General features: G+C 53.1%; 1 protein-coding gene across 1 annotated transcript; it reads right to left on the bottom strand.

Moving 5' to 3' along the window:
• Positions 1–163: 163 nt before the first annotated feature.
• HNF1A (HNF1 homeobox A) lies at positions 164–20,163 on the bottom strand. Its single transcript, XM_047762641.1, has 10 exons — positions 19,786–20,163; positions 11,481–11,680; positions 8,963–9,164; positions 8,276–8,517; positions 6,210–6,361; positions 5,870–6,071; positions 4,874–5,065; positions 2,894–3,015; positions 2,664–2,808; positions 164–1,356 (listed from the first exon to the last, which is right to left on the bottom strand). The coding sequence occupies exons 1-10, from the start codon at positions 20,109–20,111 to the stop codon at positions 1,229–1,231; spliced, it is 1,911 nt and encodes a 636-aa protein (XP_047618597.1). The 5' UTR covers positions 20,112–20,163; the 3' UTR covers positions 164–1,228.
• Between the last annotated feature and the right edge of the window lie 846 nt (positions 20,164–21,009).

Genomic DNA, 21,009 nt, shown 5'->3' with positions numbered 1-21,009 from the left:
GTGTGTGTGTGTGTGTGTACGCGCGTGCCAGCCCCACCCATCCTTGGTCCCCAGGCCCAACCCCAGCTGGGTGATGTGTGGACAAGCAAGAAGTTTCCAACCTGTTCCTCACTTGCTTTATTAAAAGTTAAATAAATGTGCAGGCTTGCCTTTAGCTGGCTGCAAGCTGCAGGGGCACTAGTCCTCCCCAGCCCCCTCCTCAAGGTGGAGGAGGTCCATGAGGGCCCTGTGATCTGCAGCAGCCCTGGGGAGGGGTCAAGTGAGCCCTGGATCGACATGGCTGCCTTGTCCCTCAGGGCCTCAGGCAGGTCTTCAGGGGGCTGAGAACCGTCTAGGCCTCTCCCCCTCCCCTCACCAGCCAGTCCCCAAGCTTCCAGACGGCAGCCTCTCCACCGGCCTCACCTCTCTTCTCCCCTCTGGGCTCAGCTCTGCCAGCTGCTTTGGCCTTACTGCCTTCTGAGCTCAGCATCTTCTCCCCCAAACCAGGAAAGGGCCTGCTGCCCCACGACTCAAGCTGGCACCAAGTGCAGAATCACGAGCCTCCCACAGGAGCAAGGACAATGTCTAGCCCTCTGGGGAGCTTTCTAGTAGAGGCAAGATGCCAGACTGGCATCAGGAAGTTTGCTCAGGACACGGGAAGCTGGAGAGGCCTTCCCACCCCAGGCCCTGGTGCAGAGTAGTCACCCAGGCAATGCTGATCTGAATGGGGGGGACAGGTAGGTTGAAATGCACGTGCAGGTTAATAACAGGAAGGGGGGCTGGGTGGAGTGGCCCAGTCAGGGCATAGGTGACAGAATGGGGCCATGTTGATCTGTGGCCTCTCTCCCAGGCACACAGGCCTGTGTCCTGAGAAGTAGGGTGCCAGTGCTCTCCACAGGCCCAGGCTGGGGGTCCCCAAGTCCACAGGCTTCCCCTTTCTCTTCCAAGTGACAACGTTTACCCTCAGCATCAGGGACAGTCCCTCCAGAGTCCTGCCAGGAGCAGGCTCTGCTTCCCAGCTCTCCATAATCCCCTCTTGCACACTGAAGCAGCCCTCTTCGGGTTGGGGCACCTCAGAAACCCTCCCTTTCTGAAGTCAACAACCTGGTAGGGACTGAGGCACAATTTTCCCGGGAAGAGCAGCAGCCCAGAGGCAGTGAAAGTTTGTAGCCTCAGATGTTCTCGTCGTCACTCCTCAAAAAGGCTGTGTAGGCTTCAGGGCCCAGCCCCTTGGAAGCAGTTGCCATGGTTACTGGGAGGATGAGGCCATCTGCGTGGAGATGAAGGTCTCGATGACACTGTGGTTGGATGGCAGCAGGTGGCTGTGACCGTTGGTGGAGTCGGAGCTCTGGTACAGCACCAGGCTGCTGGAGGACACTGCAGGGACAGTGAAGCTGCCGGCTGCCCGCCTTGACCATTATGTCCCCTCCCCACTCACCATCCCTGAGGGGACCTGGGATGGGAAAGTGGGGACTACCTCCTGAATCTTAGCAGGTAACCGGAACCCTAAAATCAAACCCCTACCCCTGGGTCTTGTCAACCTCTGGCCAGGCTCCAGGGCGCCCCAGGGAGTGGCCTCAGCACATTTTAGTGGGAACTTCTGTGTGTCAGTTTGGCTTCCTTTTATTACCCAGTTCTTGAGCCCAACACCAATCCAAGTGTTGCTGTGAGGGCATTTAATAGGTGTGGTTAACACCCAAATCCGTTGCCGTTAGGTAAAGAAGATTTCCCTCGATAATGTGGGTGGGCCTCATCTGGTCAGTTGAAGGCCTTAGGAACAATAGCTGAGGTTTCCCAGAGAAGGGATCCTGCCTCAAGACCACAACATTGCCTCCTGCTCTGTGGCTTTCACACTTGCCAGCTGCCCCCCGGTCCTGTGAGCCAATTCCTTAAACATATGTATATGTTTGTGTGTGTGTGTATGTGTGTATATTCCTGTTGGTTCTGCATCTTAGGAGAACCGGGATTAATTCAGACGGTTAAGAGAATAAATGGGCTTTGAGTTTGGACCTGGGTTCAGGTCCTGGCCCCACCACCTAGTAGCTGTCGGAAGCAAGGCCAAGCCCCTCCTTGAGTGCTTTATCATCTGTAAAACGGAGGCAGTGACACCTGACAGGTAAAGCATGGAGCCCTTGGTGACTGTCCCTGCTGCCATCAGGGCTGGATGGAGGACCCTGAGGCTCACACTTAGCAAGTGGCTGCCCCAGGCCCCAAAGTGCCTGCTCTTCACTGTGACAGCGTGGGCTGCAGACTCGGTCGTCGATGGAAATGTGGGTCGGGTGGGTGGCGTTGGGCTGGAGAGCCCACACCCTGTGGTTGCCACAGGGGAACAGGAGTCCTTCTCACTTTGCAAGAGAAGCCAGAAATCTGTGACAGCTCTTGTTTTTTAACTGTTGGCAATGAATTTAAAAAATGCTAAACCCTAAACCATTTGTGTCACTTCTGGCCCCCAGCAAGCCCGTTCTGGCCTCACGATTACCCGCTATTACCTCTTCTGGTTATCTTTTTCATCAACTGAGCCTAATAGAAGTTACTGTGAGACCCATTTCCTGTGGTTTCACACCCCGCTTGGCTCACTTTGGGGGAGCACAGGTGCCCCTTCTCATTTACCCCCCTCTGCTGGGCACACCTTGCTCCCCAGCTTTGGGGACATCAGGGAAGGGGGCCAAGGAAAGGCTGCTCACCAGTGGGGCTGGCACTGAGCCTATGGGCGGGCTGCAGGTGCTGGATGCCAGCAGGGTCCTGGCTGGGGATGTGGATGGTGGTGGCCTGAGATGCCGGCGTGTGAAGCCCAGACTCGCTGGAGGCCTCAGTATCCGAGGTGAAGACCTGGTGGAAAGGCAGCCTCCTGAGCCCTCCTGGTTGTGCCCTGGGGCAGGGCCCAGGGAGGGGCTGGGGCAGGCCTGGGCCTTACCTGCTTGGTGGGCGTGAGGCTGGCCAGGGCGCTCAGGTTGGTGGTGTCGGTGATGAGCATGGTCTGCGGAAGCAGGCCCGTGTGGGTGTACTGGGCCACCTCGGGCTTGTGGCTGTAGAGGGCTGGCCGGGAAGGGGAGGGGAGGGTATATACATGGCACCTGGGCACCCCTCCCAGGAGGGCCTCAAGGTGGGGGCTCAGGGAAAGTAGGGTGTGGGCCTGGTGAGCAGCCCTGTGGGACAGTAGTTGGGGACTCAGGGTTCATTTCTTCCAGATAGAAGAGTTGGATGCGCTCCCCAACTACAGGGGCCTGCTTTGCCTAGTCTGGTGGAGAGGAGTCTGGGGGAGGCCAGGAACCCAAACCCAGCTCCTTCACGTGGAATTACCAGGTGTGAAAGGGAACAAGAGGCACAGGTGCTGTTGTCCTAAGCACCGACCTTGGAGGGAAAGGCTGGCGCCCCCTGTTGGGGGGTGGGGGGGACAGCATATCTCTACTCCAGGACCCTCTCCACAGTGTAACCCAACCTTTCACCTGTAGTCAGTCCCCAGCCCCACAAAAACACAGATGCCAGCAGAAAAATAACACAAATCGCATGGATAAAAATCTACCCACCCAGGAGTTCTCTTTTGGCTCAGCAGGTTAATGATCCCGTGTTGTCACTGCTCTGGCTCTGGTTCCCACAGTGGCACAGGTTTGATCCCTGGCCCAGGAACTTCTGCATCCCATCGGCTTAGCCCCCCCCCCAAAAAAAAAAACTCAATGGTTTCCAAATGAGACAGCTTGAGGGGGATGGGGGAGGAGGCACTGAGAGTTTGGGAGGGAAATGCTATAAAATTTGGTTGTGATGATCGTTGTACAACTATAAATGTAATAAAATTCACTGAGTAATTTTTTTAAAAAGGATGTAATGTAAACCTATATACAGTTAAGGTTAATTGCAAATAGAGATTCACAGATCAGTGGTGGTAAAAGAGGTGCTTCCTTTGTGTTGTCTGGTTTTTTGTGCTATAGCATGTCTTTATTTTTTTTTTCTATCATAAATTCCTTGTCTAAGTTTCCACTCTTAGCCCAAGTTTGGTCTCTAGTAGAGCAAATGTACTTCCTGCTGGAGTGAAACCAAGCATGCATGAGGCTTCTAGTTTAAACCACTTTCCTAAGTTATCCTAGGGCCCCACCTAGCTCTGACCTTGGTTTTTTTAAATTTACCTTTATTTAGCCCTTTATTACCTATATTTTTTCATGGTGTAGTGTCTTCATCTTACTAAATTGAAGGAGTGGTACTTTAAATTCAACTCACTGAACATTCGTTGATAATGTACATTGTCCTAAAACTTTTACTGTTTTGTTACTTTAGGATCAATATAGTGTATCAGTATGGAGACTTTAATACCTACTGGCTTTGGAAATTTCCTCTCTGTTTACATTAAAATACATGCAACTTGGTAAAAAAAAAACACTCAGCCACCCACATTCACTCATAAATGGTGCCCTCAACCAAATACACAGATGTTCAGGTCCACAATCCCTTATCCACGATTCCAAATTCCATAAAGGTCTGAAAACCAATGAGTTTTCATCACTTTGGCACTAGAGCTCATTTGGTGGCAAAATCTGACCTAAACCTAATGTGAGGCTATGTGAGAATTTATGTTAACTTCCTTCTTAGAATTCTACCTCGTGCTGCAGGAATCCCGGTGTTTGATGACAGGATGTCGCCCACATACACTCACACAAACCCACATGTGCACGAGTGCACACACACACACACACACACACACACACGGCCACACGGATTCACACACTGAAACATTCTGGCCCACAGACACTCATCCTAGCACCTGCAGAGCCCCTGTCACAGAAGCAGTCATGCTTGTACACCCACAGGCCACAGTGTCTGCTAAACAGAAGCCTTCCCCTGGGCTTATCACCAGCCATCCTCCCCCGCCACCTCCCCCAGTGTGGGACCAAGGGGCGCTCACCGTGGGGACTCTGCAGCTGGGCCATGGTGGCCATGAAGGGGCTCTGGGCCACGTGGCTCTGCACGGAGGGCATGAGTGGCTGCTGGTAGGAAGGGTGCAGTGGCTGCGAGAACTGGACGGGCTGCAGGGTGGTCAGGCTGCTGCCCATGCTGTTGATGACCGGCACGCTCTGTGCCTGAGTGGAGGCCAGGCCTGGAGCAGGAGGGGCAGGAGTCGGCCAGGCCCTCTGCCACCTCCTTGGCTTCCCCAGGCCCAGCCCAGACCCCAGGGGTACCATCCCTCCCTCCTGGGGCCAGTGAATTGGAGGAGGGAATGAAGTGATCAAGAGACACTCTTGCACTAAGAACTGCCACTAAGTTATAGCCCTGGCAAGTGGCTCCATCTCTCTGAGCCACTGGCTCGTTATATGGATGGGGTGGGGAGTGTGTGTGTGTCAAGCTAGGTTCCCTCGAACCCTTGGGTTTCACAGTAGTACACAGGCCCTGGGGCCTAACTTTCTCTACCCCTCTCTGGGCAGCTCCCTGTCTGTCTTACATATTGAGCTTCTGCATAACCATTCCTGCAAAGAGTCTTTATGGGCTTAAAAAAAAAAAAAAAAAACCCTAAACTAAAACCTAGAAAACTTCAGTCCCTTTTACCCTGCTGTTTTGCCATAGCTGTTTTACCTTCTAAACTGTAAATATACACTGTATATAATTTACGTGTTAGGCTGATCATCTGCCTCCCCATTTGGGTGACTGAGATTTTGGTCTGCTGCTGTTTTACCTTCTAAACTGTAAATATACACTGTATATAATTTACGTGTTAGGCTGATCGTCTGCCTCCCCACTTGGGTGACTGAGATTTTGGTCTGTTCAGTTCACTTGTGTATCACTAGACGAGCGCAGAGTGGGCCCTAATAAATACATGAATGAAGGAGTCCCAGTTTCTCTCCCAGCTCCTGGATCCTGTGGGAGCCCCACACCCAGATGCCTCCCTTCTTCCCCACCAGCTTACCAATGACCAGGGTGGAGGCGCCTGTGTTGGTGAATGTGGGGCCCAGGGAGGCAGGCTCACTAGGCCCGATGGCCATGACCCCGGGAAGTGAGGCCATGATCAGGTTCTGGGGCTGCTGGTTGAGGCCTGGGGATGTCTGCTCCAAGCTATGCAGCGCTGTCAGGGTGCTGACAGGGGGCAAGGGGCCCCCAGTGGCTGAGACCTTGGAGGGAAAGCCAGACTGAGTCAGAGTAAGGCCCCACCCTGCCTCCCTAGGGACTGCTGCAGAATCTCCCAGCCAGGGGAAGATGGGAAAGGAAAGGTCTCCCCAGGACTGAGAGGCTGGTGAGGGGACACTCACCAGCTTGGCTTCTGTGCTCAGCAGACTGTGACTGGGCTCCAGGCCTGTAGGGGACACTTGGTGCAGGGGTGCAGACACCGTCACCAAGGGACCACCACTGCTTGAGGGTACTTCTGCCCCCTCACTGGTAGCAGACTGTCCGTAGCGCACACCTGGAGTGGGAACAGTGTCCAACCTCAGCACCCTGCTTCCCTGCTAACCTCCATGGCCCCTATCCCTCCAAACCATACTGGTTTGCTCAGGCCCCTTACCCCGTCTTTTCTTTTCTTTTCTTTTCTTTCTTTCTCCCTCCCTCTCTCTCTCTTTCTTTTTCTTTTTTTTTTTGTTTTTTAGGGCAACTCCTGCATCATATGGAAGGTCCCAGGGTAGGGGAGCTCTAGCTTCTGGCCTATACCACAGCCACAGCAACACCAGATCTGAGCCGTGTCTGTGACCTGCACCACAACTCATGGCAGCACTGGATCCTTAACCTACTGAGCGAGGCCGGGGATCGAACCTGCATCTTCATGGATACTAGTCAGATTTGTTACCACTGAGCCACGATGGGAACTCCTATGTCCCATCTTTCTTTATGCAGCCAGAAAACTTTGCTTGAGGGTCCACTTCCTGCCAGGCCCTGTGCTGGCTGCTTCCAACTCCCTGAACACAAGGGCCACATTGTATTAGCCCTGTTGCCCCTGCCACCCAAGGCTATACTTGACATGCAGTAGGTGCTCAACGAAAGACAGTTGAGCCAAACCAAATCGCAACTAGTGAAATGTAACTGCCTCAAACTGAGTTGAATAAAATGACCTGAAATTTGTTGAAGGAAACCAAATATAGTTGAATCAAATCTGAAATGAATTAATCGAGTTGAATTGAATCAAATAGAATTGGATTAAAACGGAAGTGAGCTGTATACAAAATTAACTAAATTTATTTGAAATGCACTTAGTTAAACTGAATTTAAAAAAACCTGAATGATTGGGAATTGGATTGGATCAAACTGTACCAAATTTAAATGAACTAAATTGGATTATAACAAGTTGCACTGAATTGAATTGAACTGAGCTGAAATGAATTGAGTCGAGTTGATCTGAAATGAATTGAAGTAACCAAACTCAAGTGGTGTTGGGGGAGTTCCCGTTGTGGCTCAGAGATAACAAATCTTCTTAGTATCCATGAGGACGCAGGTTTGATCCCTGGCCTCTCTCAGTGGGTTAAGAATCCAGCATTGCTGTGGGCTGTGATGTAGGTCACAGACGAGGCTCTGATCTGGTGTTGTTGTGGCTGTGGCATAGGCTGGCGGCTACAGCTCCCATTAGACCCCTAGCCTGGGAACTTCCACATGCTGCAGGTGTGGTCCTAAAAAGACCAAAAAAAAAAAAAAAAAAAGGAGTTCCCGTCATGGCGCAGTGGTTAACGAATCCGACTAGGAACCATGAGGTTGCGGGTTCGGTCCCTGCCCTTGCTCAGTGGGTTAACGATCCGGCGTTGCCGTGAGCTGTGGTGTAGGTTGCAGACGCGGCTCGGATCCCGCGTTGCTGTGGCTCTGGCGTAGGCCAGTGGCTACAGCTCCGATTCGACCCCTAGCCTGGGAACCTCCATATGCCGCAGGAGCAGCCCAAAGAAATAGCAAAAAGACAAAAAAAAAAAAAAAGAGTTCCCGTCGTGGCGCAGTGGTTAACGAATCTGACTAGGAACCATGAGGTTGTGGGTTCGGTCCTTGCCCTTGCTCAGTGGGTTAATGATCCGGCGTTACCGTGAGCTGCGGTGTAGGTTGCAGACGTGGCTCGGATCCTGCGTTGCTGTGGCTGTGGTGTAGGCCGGTGGCTACAGTTCCGATTCGACCCCTAGCCTTGGAACCTCCATATGCCATAGGAGCAGCCCAAGAAATAGCAAAAAGACAAAAAAAAAAAAAAGGAGTTGGAGTGAATATGGAATGGGTTGAGCTGATGATCAATGGAGTGGAGAAAGCCAGGAGGCGTGGGTGGCTGCTACCAATGAGGTGGTGCTCCCCAACTCTCCCACCTACCCTCAGAGTCCCTCTAACCACTGTCCAGTCCCCCTGCCCACATGGCACTCACCGTGGACCTTACTGGGGGAGAGGGCGGTTGGGGGCAGACCAGGAGAGCTGTGGGCAGGCAGTGCAGGGCCCGGACCTGGCCCCGGTGGTGGCCCACTGTATGTGTCCATGGCCAACTTGTGCCGAAATGCTTCTTCCTTGCGCCGATTGGCAAACCAGTTGTAGACGCGCACCTCCGTGACGAGGTTGGAGCCCAGCCCCTGCGCCTGTGATGGTGACACCCCCCTCTGGATGCACTCCGCCCTGCAGGAATGGCCACTTGTGAGCCTCCAGGCCAGGCACAGAAGAACCCTCTCCTTGGAGGTGGGGGGAGGGTTCTGAGAAGGAGAGATCTACCTGAGTGTTTGAGGTTGGCAGACTCAGTTTCAATCTCAGTCTGCTGTGTGACCTTGAGCTAGTGACTTAGCCTCTCTTAGTCTCTTCAGGGAGTGGGCACAATAAACATAGGGTTGTAGTGAGGATAAGGGAGTCGAGCAGCCACTCAAGGGTTGTTTGGGTCAGTGGGGTGGGGGGTACAAGAAATGGAGCTGGGTTTCAGACACTCAGCCCAGGAGCTGAGAACTCCTGGGCCAACAGCAGGAGCTTTCAAAACCTGGGGAGCCTCCCTCAGCACCCAAAGCCCCTCTCCCCTTCCCCAGCCTTTCCCCAGCCCTGACCAAACAGCCCTTCTGACTGCTGGCCATTCTACCTGTTGCACTCCTCCACCAACGCCTCCCGCTCCTCCTTGCTGGGGTTCTTCTGCCTCTCGTAGGCCTGGAAGAGGATCTGCTGGGATGCTGGGCCCCATTTGAAACGGTTTCTCCGCCCCTTCTTGGTTGGCAGCTCATCGCCCGTGGGCTCTTCAATCAACCCACCCTGCCCTGCGTGAGTGAACTCTGTGGGCACAGAGAGCCATGAGCAGGACATCGGCCAATCCCATCAGTTCACCTGACCATGTCCCTGATTCTCCTTCTCAGGGTGCTGAGCCAGAGGAGCTTGCAGCTAGAACTTAGAAATCACCTCATCCAGTGACAATAAGCACACAGCACACGCACCACCCCTTTCCTCACCTGTGTCCAAGGCAGACATTATTCATCAACCCCTGCACACTTTTCTCCTGAGCCAAGATGTAATCTCACAATCCTCAAAACAAGGCTCCAGGTAAGCAGCAGCATTTGTTTACATTTGACGCACATGCCACCCCATTTTACAGAGAAGGAGGCTGAGGTTCAGGGAAGTTAAATGTTTTTCCAAACTAGCACAGTAGAACAGAAACTTGAATTCTATCTCCTACGTACATTCGGAGATATTTTCAACTTTCCAAATTTGAAAATTAAGCTTCAAGTGCAAGTACTAGCCAGGGGAAAAGTGACCCAGCCACTTTTGGTTGGTCCTCAGGCAGGAGGCGAATTAATGACACCTCCAAACTGAACAGCTAGCAACCCTTCAAAGAGCCAGGGAAACATATATATTATATACAGCTAGGCATTCCCGTTGTGGCTTAGTGGTTAACGAATCTTACTAGGAACCATGAGGTTGCGGGTTCAATCCCTGGCCTCACTCAGTGGGTTAAGGATTTGGCATTCCTGTGAACTGTGGTGTAGGTCACAGACGTGGCTCGCATCCCACGTTGCTGGGGCTGTGGTGTAGGCCACAGGCTACAGCTCCGATCAGACCCTAGCCTGGGAACCTCCATATGCCAAGGGTGCGGCCCTAGAAAAGACAAAAAAAAAAAGACAAAAAGAAAAGAAAAAGAAAACTACATATAGCTATATGTGCATACAGTGTCCCTGAAGGATGCATATGAGGCTGGGAATGCCAGTGGCTGCTCTGGGAGAAGGGCACCTAATTTTTACTGTAAAAGCTTTATTTTTTCTGTTTTTTTAAAACTGTGAATTGCTTTTTTTTTTTTTTTTTTTTTTGCCTTTTAGGGCCACACTTGCGGCATATGGGTTTCTCAGGCTAGGGATCAAATCGGAGCTACAAGCTGCTGGCCTATACCACAGCTACAGCAACGCCAGACCTGAGCCACATCTGCAACTTACACCACAGCTCATGGCAATGCTGGATCCTTAACCCACTGAGCGAGGCCAGGGATCAAACCCACATCCTCATGGTTCCTAGTCAGATTTGTTTCCGCTGCACTACAACAGGAACTCCTGTTTTGCTTTTTTAAAAACACGGATAATTGGAATTCCCGTTGTGGCTCAATGGAAACAAATCTGACTAACATCCATGAGGACACAGGTTCTGGTTCCCAGGCTAGGGGTCCAATCAGAGCTGTAGCTGCTGGCCTACATCACAGCTACAGCAACACCAGATCCGACCTGTATTTGAGACCTGCACCACAGCTCACAGCAATACAGGATCCTTGACCCACTGAGTAAGGCCAAGGATCAAACCCGAATCCTCATGGATACTAGTCAGTTTTGTTACTGTTGAGCCATGATGGGAACTCCCTTGCTGTTCCTTCTGCCTGAAACACCCTTCCCTGTACCTTCATGGGTCAAAATTCAACTCACACTTTAAGACTTGGTCAAAAGGTCATAATTCTAGTGGGATCCTTTCTGAGCCCCTCCCTCCCTGAGGCAGAGGAGATTATTCTCTCCTTTTCACCAGCTCAACACTTGGAAATACTTTCCATAGTGCCCTGCACTGGGCCTGACACATGGTGAGTGCTCCATACACACTAGCTTCTGTTCTTGTGGTTGTTACCTTATAATACAGGTCTCACTGCATCACAATGATTTTTTCTCCTACTTCCCCCTCTAAAGAGGGAGCTCTTAGAAGGCAGGTGCCCAGTTCATCCATCTTTGTGTTTTTGTTTGTTTTTTCTTTTTCTTTTTTGGCTTCCCCGCAGCATATGGTGTTCCTGGGTCAGGGATCCGATCCAAGCCACAGTTAGTTGTGTCCTAAGCCACAGCTGTGACAACATCAGATCCTTAACCCACTGTACCAAGTCCAGAATCGAACCTGTGTCCCAGCAGTCCTAAGACACCACCGATCCTGTTGTGCCACAGGGGGAACTCCAGTTCATGCATCTCTGGATGCCCAGGACCTCCCACCTCTTCCCCTCCTCCAGATGGCCTGGCACAGAATATAACCTCCTCTTAGTCTGTCTGTCCAGGAACGGGGTGGTGAGGCTTCCAGCCCCCACCCCACCCCCTGAGCTGCAGGGAGTCCCAGGCCCCGCTGGGAAGATGGGGCTGCAGTCAGTCATTACTTACGCTGGGCCACCTCTCGCTGCTTGCGGACGTACCAGGTGTACAGGGCGGCTCGCTTCTGCGTCTTCATGGGGGTGCCCTTGTTGAGGTGCTGGGACAGGTGGGACTGGTTGAGGCCAGTGGTGTCGACCACCTCCCGCTGTGGGATGTTGTGCTGCTGCAGGTAGGACTTGACCATCTTGGCCACGCGCCACGGGTCCTCCCTGCAGGGAGGGCGAGGACGGGGCCTGCTCAGCCAGGGTGCCTAGTGGGCGGGGTGGGGGTCCTGGGTGCTGGAGCCCTGTCCCCCAGGGAGTGGGGATGGTGGATGGAAGCAAGCATGGAGCCTGGGAGCCTGCACCCCGACTCAGGGACAGGGAGGTAAGGACACTCCCGTCAGAGCACAAGGACTGGGGACAGAGACATGGCAGACATGTGGACACAGTTCCCAATCAGATCCACACAGACCTGGGAACAGATAAAGGTTTAGCAACATGGGGGAGTTCCCATTGAAGCTGACTAGTATCCATGAGAATTCGGGTTCGATCCCTGGCCTCGCTCAATGGGCTAAGGACCCAGCGTTATCATGAGCTCTGGTGTAGGTCACAGATGAGGCTTGGATCCTGTGTTGCTCTGGCTGTGGCGTAGGCCAGCAGCCACAGCTCCAACTCAACCCCTAGCCTGGAAACTTCCATATACTACAGGCGTGACCCCAAAAAGACAAAAAAAAAAAGGTTTGGCAACACAGACACATGGACACATGTGGTCATAAGCAGAGGACCCCTGGAGGTTGCACAAGTCAGATGGGGAGGGTCCTCACCTTTGTGCTGCCATTAAAGACCTCTCCTCATTCTACCCAGAAGTGTTATTTGTGGCTGTATCTTATCCTCTATGAGAGGCTATAAACACCTGGAGGGCAGAAACTGTCTGGTTCTCAGCACCTAAAATAGGCCTAACATAGAGTATGCCCTTGATGTATGCACGAATGAGTGAGCAGATGTGTGTGTGTGTGTGTGTGTGTGTGTGTGTATGGATAGATGGAGGGATGGGTGGATGGAGGGATCGATGGGTAGTGGGATGGTCAATGGATTGATGGTGGATGGTGGCTGAGAGGATGAATGGATGGATGGAAATGGGATGGTTGATGGGTAGATGGTAGATGAATGGATAGATGGATGGATAGGTGGATGGATGGGTAGATGGATGGTTGAGAGAGATCTACTGGAAAAAAAAAAAAACAATTGGGTCTGAAAACAAGGAGATAAACATGATTCTCCCACTTCATAGCCAAGGCCCCTGAGGCTAAAAGCACTTGAGTCACTTGTATCTCTTGCCCAAGGTCAGGGAGTCAGCCCAGCAGAGTCCCATCCCAGCAGAAGGGATTCAGCTCTAAGTCAGCCTATCAGGTAAAATATACACAGCGTCAAAATGCTTCCTGAGGAGTTCCTGTTGTGGCTCAGAGGCAACAGACCCAACTAGTATCCATGAGGATGCAGGTTGGATACCTGGCCTGTTATCATGAACTGTGATGTAGGTCATGGACGCAGCTCGATCCGATGTGGCTGTGGCGTAGCCTGGCAGCTGCAGCACTGATTCAACCCCTGGAAACTTCCATATGCTATGGGTGCAGCCCCCTCCCAAAAAAGACAAAACGAACAATCAAAGAAAAAAAAACAAACAAGGAGTTCCCGTCATGGCTCAGTGGTTAACAAATCCGACTAAGAACTATGATGTTGCAGGTTCGATCCCTAACCTTGCTCAGTGGGTTAAGGATCTGGCGTTGCCGTGAGCTTCAGTGTGGGTCACAGATGCGTCTCAGATCCTGCGTTGCTGTGGCTCTGGTGTAGGCCGGTGGCTACAGCTCTGATTCAACCCCTAGCCTGGGAACCTCCGTATGCCGTGGGAGCGGCCCAAGAAATGGCAAAAAGACAACACAAAACAAAAAAACAAAAAAAAAGTCTTCCTGAAAATCTGCACTGAACCCTAGACTGTGGTATGATCAGTCTCCCCCGAACACTGAGGCAGGTGGCTAGTTCCTTAGCAGAGTCCCAGGTGAAGGGCTATATGCTGACCTTCTGAAGTTTCCTTGTAAGAAAAAAATGTGCGCATTTGAGCACAGAATTGCACTCTGTGGGCTCAGGCTCTCTCGCTGGAGGGATTCAAGGGGACCTGAGGCCACCTGTGACTCACATTCCTGTCCCCTGCTCACTGTAGGGAATCAGGGGTCAGGTTGCCTGTACGATGTACGTTCTCTCTCTCCCTCTCCTGTTCTGTGTCAGCCCTTCTCTCTTTCCTTCTTCCTGTCCTGAGCTTCTATTACAAAGATGTGTCAGATGCAACAGGACCAAAAAAGGCAGAACTGGGATTTGAACCGAGGTCTGTGCAATCCTGAATCTTTGTTCCCACCTAGAGGCAGCAATTTGCTTCTTAAATCGAAGTCTTCCCATACTGGCACCTGTGACAAAGGGCGTGTGTGGGAGGTGATTCATTGCTGAGTCGCTTGCCACAGCCAAAGACTGGAGACAACCTAGGTGTCCAGCAAAAGGATGCTGATTAACCCAGTCGTGGTGCCTCCATGCAAGGCAGCCCAGAAAACCTGCTGAGAAAGCTCTGTACGAGCCCAGATGGAACAGTTTGTCTGTTAGGTCCGCTGTGCTGTTTGTGTAAAATTTAAAGTGCGATAAAAGATTTCTACATATTTGCTTGTGTTGGCTGAAATACCAGAAGGGTGCAGAATGAATTAGAATCACTTATTATATTTTCAGTATATTTGTGGGAGTAGGTGAGTCTCACGTCCTACTACTCCGCATCTTCCCAGGTCCCAGAAGCGCTGATTGGATGCTGGGGGAGAGCATGAGAGAGATGGTTTTCTCTGTCACTCTTCCGTACTTTGTAAATTATGTAATATAATATCATTAACATACTATATATGCATATACAATGTTTATTTTATTTTATTTTATTTTTGTCTTTTTGCTATTTCTTTAGGCCGCTCCCGCGGCATATGGAGGTTCCCAGGCTAGGGGTCGAATCGGAGCTGTAGCCATTGGCCTACGCCAGAGCCACAGCAACGCGGGATCCGAGCCGCGTCTGCAACCTACACCACAGCTCACGGCAACGCCGGATCGTTAACCCACTGAGCAAAGGCAGAGACCGAACCCGCAACCTCATGGTTCCTAGTCGGATTCGTTAACCACTGCGCCACGACGGGAACTCCTATATGCATATACAATGTTTAAAACTGATTTTTTTTTTTTAAGGCCGCACCGGCGGCATATGGACATTCCCAGGCTAGTAGGGGTCAAATCAGAGCTGTAGCTGCCGGCCTACACCACAGCCACAGCAATTTGGGATCCGAGCCATGTCTGTGACCTACATCACAGCTCATGGCAATGCCGGATCCTTAACCCACTGAGCGAGGCCTGGGATCAAACCCACATTTTAATGGATACTAACTAGTTGGGTTTGTTACTGCTGAGACACAACGGGAACTCCAAAACTGGAGATATTATTATTTTTAAAACCTAAAACCAAATAATCCCACCCAGTCAGCACTCCGAAGCCTACCCCACGCTGCCTTCTCCCCTGGCCCTTCTTTCCTTCTTCAGAGAACCAGCTTCACTGGCCCCATTGGCAATGCCCTTCTGAGACATGAGGGCACAGAGCCTTTCATCATCCTTGGCCCTCTGACTTCCTCCTTTTTATCAGCAGTTTCCATACAGGGAGGGAGGAAGGAAGGTGGACAGGTATAGTTAAAACAATCAGAAGTTGGTCCAGCAAAGTCCCATTTGTGTAAAAATGAGAGCTGTGAGAGTTCATGTGTCTTGAGTATTTATGCTGAGCCAGGCACTGTGCTCAGAGCTGGTCGTTGAAATCTTGCAATGACCCTTGGAAGTAGGTACTGCCTGTATGCCCATTTCACGGGTGAGAAAGCTGAGGCTCAGGAAGCTGAGTGCTTGTCCAAGATGACCTCGCTGGGACTCAAGAATATTTCACTTTTCCCAGGGCTCTTTCTGAGCCTCTGTCTCCCTGCTTTCAGGGGCTCCCAGAACCTTCTCCTTGCCACCTCCCTTGCTCCCCAGGTGCCAGTTAGAGCTAGGAGGGAAGGGTAGGACAAAGTCCAGCCTTGTGCTCCCTGACAAACATGTTTATCTGATTCTGGGGCTGGGCTGCCCGACGGCCTCCCTGCTCCCTCCCCCCAACACAGTCATCGCCCTCCTGAGAGAGCCACCTCCCTCTGCTTCTTCTCCAGAGAGAAGCTGCCCAGCCTTCCTTCACCAGGGCCTCTCCTGGCTCAGACTAAAGATTTACTACCTGTCCCAGTCCATCTGACCCCATGTGTCTATGTCTGTCTTTATTTCTCTCACTCTCTCCTTCTGTCTCTGCCTCTCTATTTTCTGCTCTTTCTCCTACCCAGCCCCCAACACACAGACATATACACAGACAGACAGACAGACAGACATGCGCACACACACACAGAGTCTCGAAGAACCTGGGTTTTTTTCAGGACAGTTTCCCCAACTCAGAGCTAAGAGGCCAGGTCTCCAGGCATCTCATGCTTTCACTCTAATAGATTGAGAGTGAAACTAATCTGGGTTCAGATCCCGCCACTGCGACCTCGAACCTGGTGCGCGCACCCCCCAACTCCTCCCCTGTAACGTGGCCATAAATCCATGCCTGCCCGCCAGTGCTGTTGGGAGAACTGAATGCGTTTCTAATAGGAGTAAAACGCTGAGGCTAGTGCCTGGCACAGAATATGTGCTCAGTAAGTGGAAAAGTAAGGTTATCACTCTCATCAGCGATGTGGTCCTGAACCCCTGGTCCCCCAGCAGAGAGAAGAGGGCCCAGGAGAGGGGAAGATTCGTCCACATCTCCTTCCTCCCACTTCCTGCCTGTTCTGGGGTCAATCAGAGGTTCAAGTCTTGGGGCCTTTTGCTCACTAGCCCACGGGGTTTCAGTGGGTCCAAAGTTGCGGAGCTGAGAGACCAGCCCAAAGGGCCACTCATCTGGAGGGGGCCCAAGTTCTCAGGGTGAATCTCAGGTCACTCAATCTCCGGGTGGCCCTGGGAAGTTGCTTAACTTCTGTGTGCCTCAGTTTCCTCAACTCTGATATGGGGCTAATAACATTTCCTAGGTTGTCAGGAGGAGAAAGGAGTTTATGCCTTTGTAAGCCCTGTGTAAGCCCCAGAGCACTGTGTGGAAGTGAGGTGATTGTCACGTTCCCAGCAAGACTGACAGGGTAAAGAGGGAGATGAAAGTATCAAAGACCAGCACGCAACCTCAGGGACCTGGGTCCAAGTCCTGGCCTTATTGCTTTGCAGAAGTTATCTTGGGCAGGTCTCTCTGAGCCTCACTTAGCTCATCTGTAAAATGGGATCACCGGCCACAGCAACCATTTGCTGCTCTTAGGTGTTATAACCCCATACATAAGCATTATCATCAGCGCCACCTTGCAGAGAACACTGGGGTTCAGAAAAATGAAATCATCTGCCTGAGCTAGAATGGGCAGAGCTAAGGTTTGAGCCCAAGCAGGCTGGCCTCATCAGGGGTGTCAGATTGTCCCCCCTTGGCCACTGTCTTCCTGGGTCTCAATGCCTTGTCACTGCAATAGAGAGGGTCAGAGACCTTCAAGATTAGGGTTTGAGCTACTCAAGGACTGGAGGCCCTGGGTACAGGTTCCTCCCTTGGCCATAGCAGCAGATGTCCCCAGAGCCTCAGGGAAACCTAGTCATGCATTCATTCATGCCCCATGTCAGCCACAGGGCTGGATATCAGATGTATGATTGGTGAACAGGGCTCTGAAAGAGCTTCTGTTGTCATGGCAGGAGATGAAAAACAAAGAAGATAAATAATGATCTTTTTATTTATTTTATCATTTAAACTTATCCTAAATAATGATTAAGTTTCAGGAGAAAGTCAATGAAAGCGGTGGAGGAGGGAGTGACTGGGGGGGACTTAATTTCAGAAGGGTGCTATTTGAGCAGAAAGAGAAGAAGGAGTTGGCCCTGGGAAGAGCTGGAAAGAGGGCTCCAGGCAGAAGGCACAGCATGTGCAAAGGCCCTGAGGTGGGGATCAGCAAAGTCAGTGTAGTGTAACTGGAGGGAAGGGAGGGAGAGAGGGAGAGAGGTCCCTTAGGAAGAGGGCAGGGAACCAGGGCAGGGAGTTGGAATTTTACTCATTGTCCAGGAAGGGAAATGGAGGCAGAAGGAGAAGAAGAGACTTGCCCAAGGTCACACTTAGTCACACTTGGCTTCCAGGGGAAGTTCCGCCTCTTCACCATCCTTTCCAGCCTCAACCTCTCTCTCTGCCCAGGTCTTCATGGGGGGTTGCCCACCCTTCTCCAGCCTATGCCCTGAGGCTTGAGGCCCCACTTTCCCCCCTCAGGGCGTTTTCAGGTCCCTTTTGTTACCTGAACAATAAGTAACCCAGGTAGTTAGTTATAAACTCCACAGGAACAAGGAGCTGGTTGATAATTTATAGCAACATCTCAAATTTAAATGGAAAGTAAATAGCATGCTGTTAGCATTAAAGAAAACCTGATGGGGTGGGAGGGAAGCACTCCAGCCTCCTCGCAGCTTGGGGCACCTCGCTCTCTCCCCAGCCCCTTCTCCCAGCTGCCTGTGAGCCCCTCTCCCCTCCTGGCTCCTCGCTCCATGCTGCTTCTCCAGGTCTCTCTCTCCATCTCTTCCTCCAGGTGTCCCCTCTCCCTCAGCTTCCAGGTCTCTGCTGGTCCCCAGGGAGCACTTTGACCCCTGCTCCCCACTCAGGACCTGTGGATGAAGCCTTCCCCCCACCCACCGTCTCACCAAAGGGGCTGCTGACCAAGAGGCCCCACCCAGCCAGGTAAGGCCTTTGGCACCCCCTGCCCCCACTCCCCACCGAAAGCCCCTCATCCCATCTGGGGCCCTGAGCAGGTCTGGCCCAGCCCCACCCTGGGTCGGCTGATGCCTGACTCTTTGCCCCTCCCCTGCAGCCGACAGGGCCCTTTGCCCTCGTCTTCCTGCCAAGTCAGGGGGCCCTGGATGCTCCCCTGCCCCCTGCCCGGGCCTACACAAGGCCTGGCAGACCCAGAGGGCCCCTTGAGATGGGGATCCAGCCCTCCCCCACCCCAAGCTGGGATCAGGACCTTGGACAGAAAAGAGATGGCCCCTGGGACTCTTTCTCAGACCCCTCAGCCACCCACTCAGCTGGCCCCTTGCCCCCCCCCCCCCCCCCCCCCCGCACAGCCATTGAGGGCATCAAAGAGGGTGGGGTGGAGTCTGAGGTGGGTGGCCTTAGTCAAGCTACTTCCCCACTCTGAGCCTCAGTTCCCCTGGTCTGTGAAGCAGTGATCCCTGGCTTCCTCCAGAGTTCATCTCAACACTGCCTGAAATTACACATGAGAAACCTCCACAGGGCTTCTGCCCAGCCCTTGGGGTGGAGGTTACAGAGCCTTAGAGGAGGGGCCATCCCTGCAGCCCCCAGGCCCCCCTTCCCTCACCTCTAGCCTCCCCATCCCCCACCCCTGCTGGGTGGGAAGTCGGTTGGCTCAGGCTGCCCCAGGCCACCAGCCCTACAAGTTAATGATCACAGGCCTTATCAGAGCCTTTTGCCATTTATAAATTTATAAAACAAAAGAGAAATAATAAAGCCTGTGGGTAATTAGTAACCAGGTCAGCTCTGCTGAGGAGAGGGGAGGCATTGGGCTCAGACCCACTGAGTTCTCTGGGAGCTGGGGAGCCAGCCAGGGGGTGGGCGTACAGAGCAGGGAGGCCTTTGCCTGGTGAGGTAGGGGCCTGAGGCTGTGCTGGAAAGGGGAGCACTTCCCGCCCTGAAGAATCTGTTTCCCTCAGGTAAGAAAGACCCCAGCTCTCCTGGCTGAACGCTTGATTTCTGGGGAGGCCAGGGGAGCCCCCAAAAACCCTATCCTGGGCTCCCCCTCCCCAGTGCTGCGTCCTGGTGCCTAGCAGGGGAGTTAGGGTTTGGGGAATGGAAATGGTCATGATGGCTAAAAATAACCCCTCTCCCCACATTTGTCCGGGCCCTTGAATCATGGACTCTCCTGCTCTGTCCCTGTCTCAGAGCTCCCCTGCAGCATGACCGGGGTGGAACGCCTTAGCTCATGGGGACTCAGGACCCTGCCGAGGGCAGGGAAGGGGACGGGAGCCTCCAACCTCCAAGCCAGGATCCCCACCCCACCCCCTTCCAAGCTCTCGTGGGCCCTGTCACCCTTCCCAACAATCATGCTAAAAGCCACCGCTCACGGACTCTAGACTGGGAAGGGCTGGTCAGGAGCTGAGGGTAGACCCCCTGGGCTCCTTGGGAGCTGGGACAGGGCAGGGGTCCTTACTGCAGAAGGGTCTCCACCACGGCTTTCTGGTGCGCCGCCTCCTCGGGGCTGAGGTTCTCCAGCTCTTTGAGGATGGGTGGTGTGAAGTCTTCCCCATCGTCGTCCGTCTCGTCCTCGGAGCCCCTCGTCTCCCCCAGCCCATTGGGCAGCTCGGCCAGTTCCCCTCGTGCACCACCGCAGGACTCCCCCTTGTCCAGGGCACCATCTCCGGCCAGAAGGTAGGGCCCTGGCTCACCCAACGCCTGGATCAGCGCCTCTTTGCTCAGGCCTGACTCGAGCAGGGCCGCCAGGAGCTCCGTCTGGAGCTGGCTCAGCTTGGAGACCATGGCTCCACTAGAGCTGGGCCACGCGGCCCCAGGACTGCGAGCCGCCGCCTCCCCCACCGCGTGGGCTGGCCGGCCAGCAGGCAGGCCCCAACCAGGCTCCTTACACCTGCTGCCCCCCAAAACCCCACTAGCCAAGCCCTGTGGGCACCCCCAACCCCCAACCCTGGCCCCAGTGGCCAGTGAATCAGGGCCCCTGCCCGCTCTGTTTACATTGGAGCTGGGGAAATTCTCCAAGGTTCATATTTATCCGTGTGCTTAGCGAAGGGACTGAACTTTGGACTTCACCCTGCAAAATGCAGGCCTCATGGCAGTGCAGAGGGACAGAGAGCTGTGGCCTTCAACGGGAATGGGCAGAGCGGAGGGTGGGGGAGGTGGTGGTGGGGGGCCCGGGGCAGCTGAGACGGAAGTGTGGGGAGCCAGGGAGGCCTCTGGGTGACCAGCATCTGTCCTGCCCCCAAGGACCTCATAGGGATCAGGCTGAGGCAGGAGAGCAAAAAGAGCAGATTTCCCTTGGGAACAGAAGCAGCAGGGAGTTCTAGGCCAGTGGACCAGCCCTTCTCAAGGGCAGGCTGATCACATCCACGTGATCCCTCCCACCTTCTCCTGCCCCCCCACGCCAGGCCCCCCAGGAGGAAAAATATGTTGACTTAAGTGCCATGGGCTGGGTCTGTAATGTGTGTCACTACCCCAGTGCAGGCCCCTAACAGCTGTGAGCAGGTATGGGGATTGTGACCATTTCTCAGAGGAGGAAACGGAGGCTCTGAGAGGGTGAGCAACTTGCCCAAAGTCACACAGCCAGAAGGGACAAGAGTTAAGGAGTAGGAGTAGGGTGAGACCAGTCAAGCAGTTGGCGCAGGTGCAAATTTTAAGGGAACACCAGAAAACCCAGCAAATCAAG

Source organism: Phacochoerus africanus, chromosome 15, assembly GCF_016906955.1.
Source record: "Phacochoerus africanus isolate WHEZ1 chromosome 15, ROS_Pafr_v1, whole genome shotgun sequence".
NCBI lineage: Eukaryota > Metazoa > Chordata > Mammalia > Artiodactyla > Suidae > Phacochoerus > Phacochoerus africanus.
The sequence above is the reverse complement of the archived record's forward strand: the minus strand, read 5'-3'. Positions and strand labels throughout refer to the sequence as shown.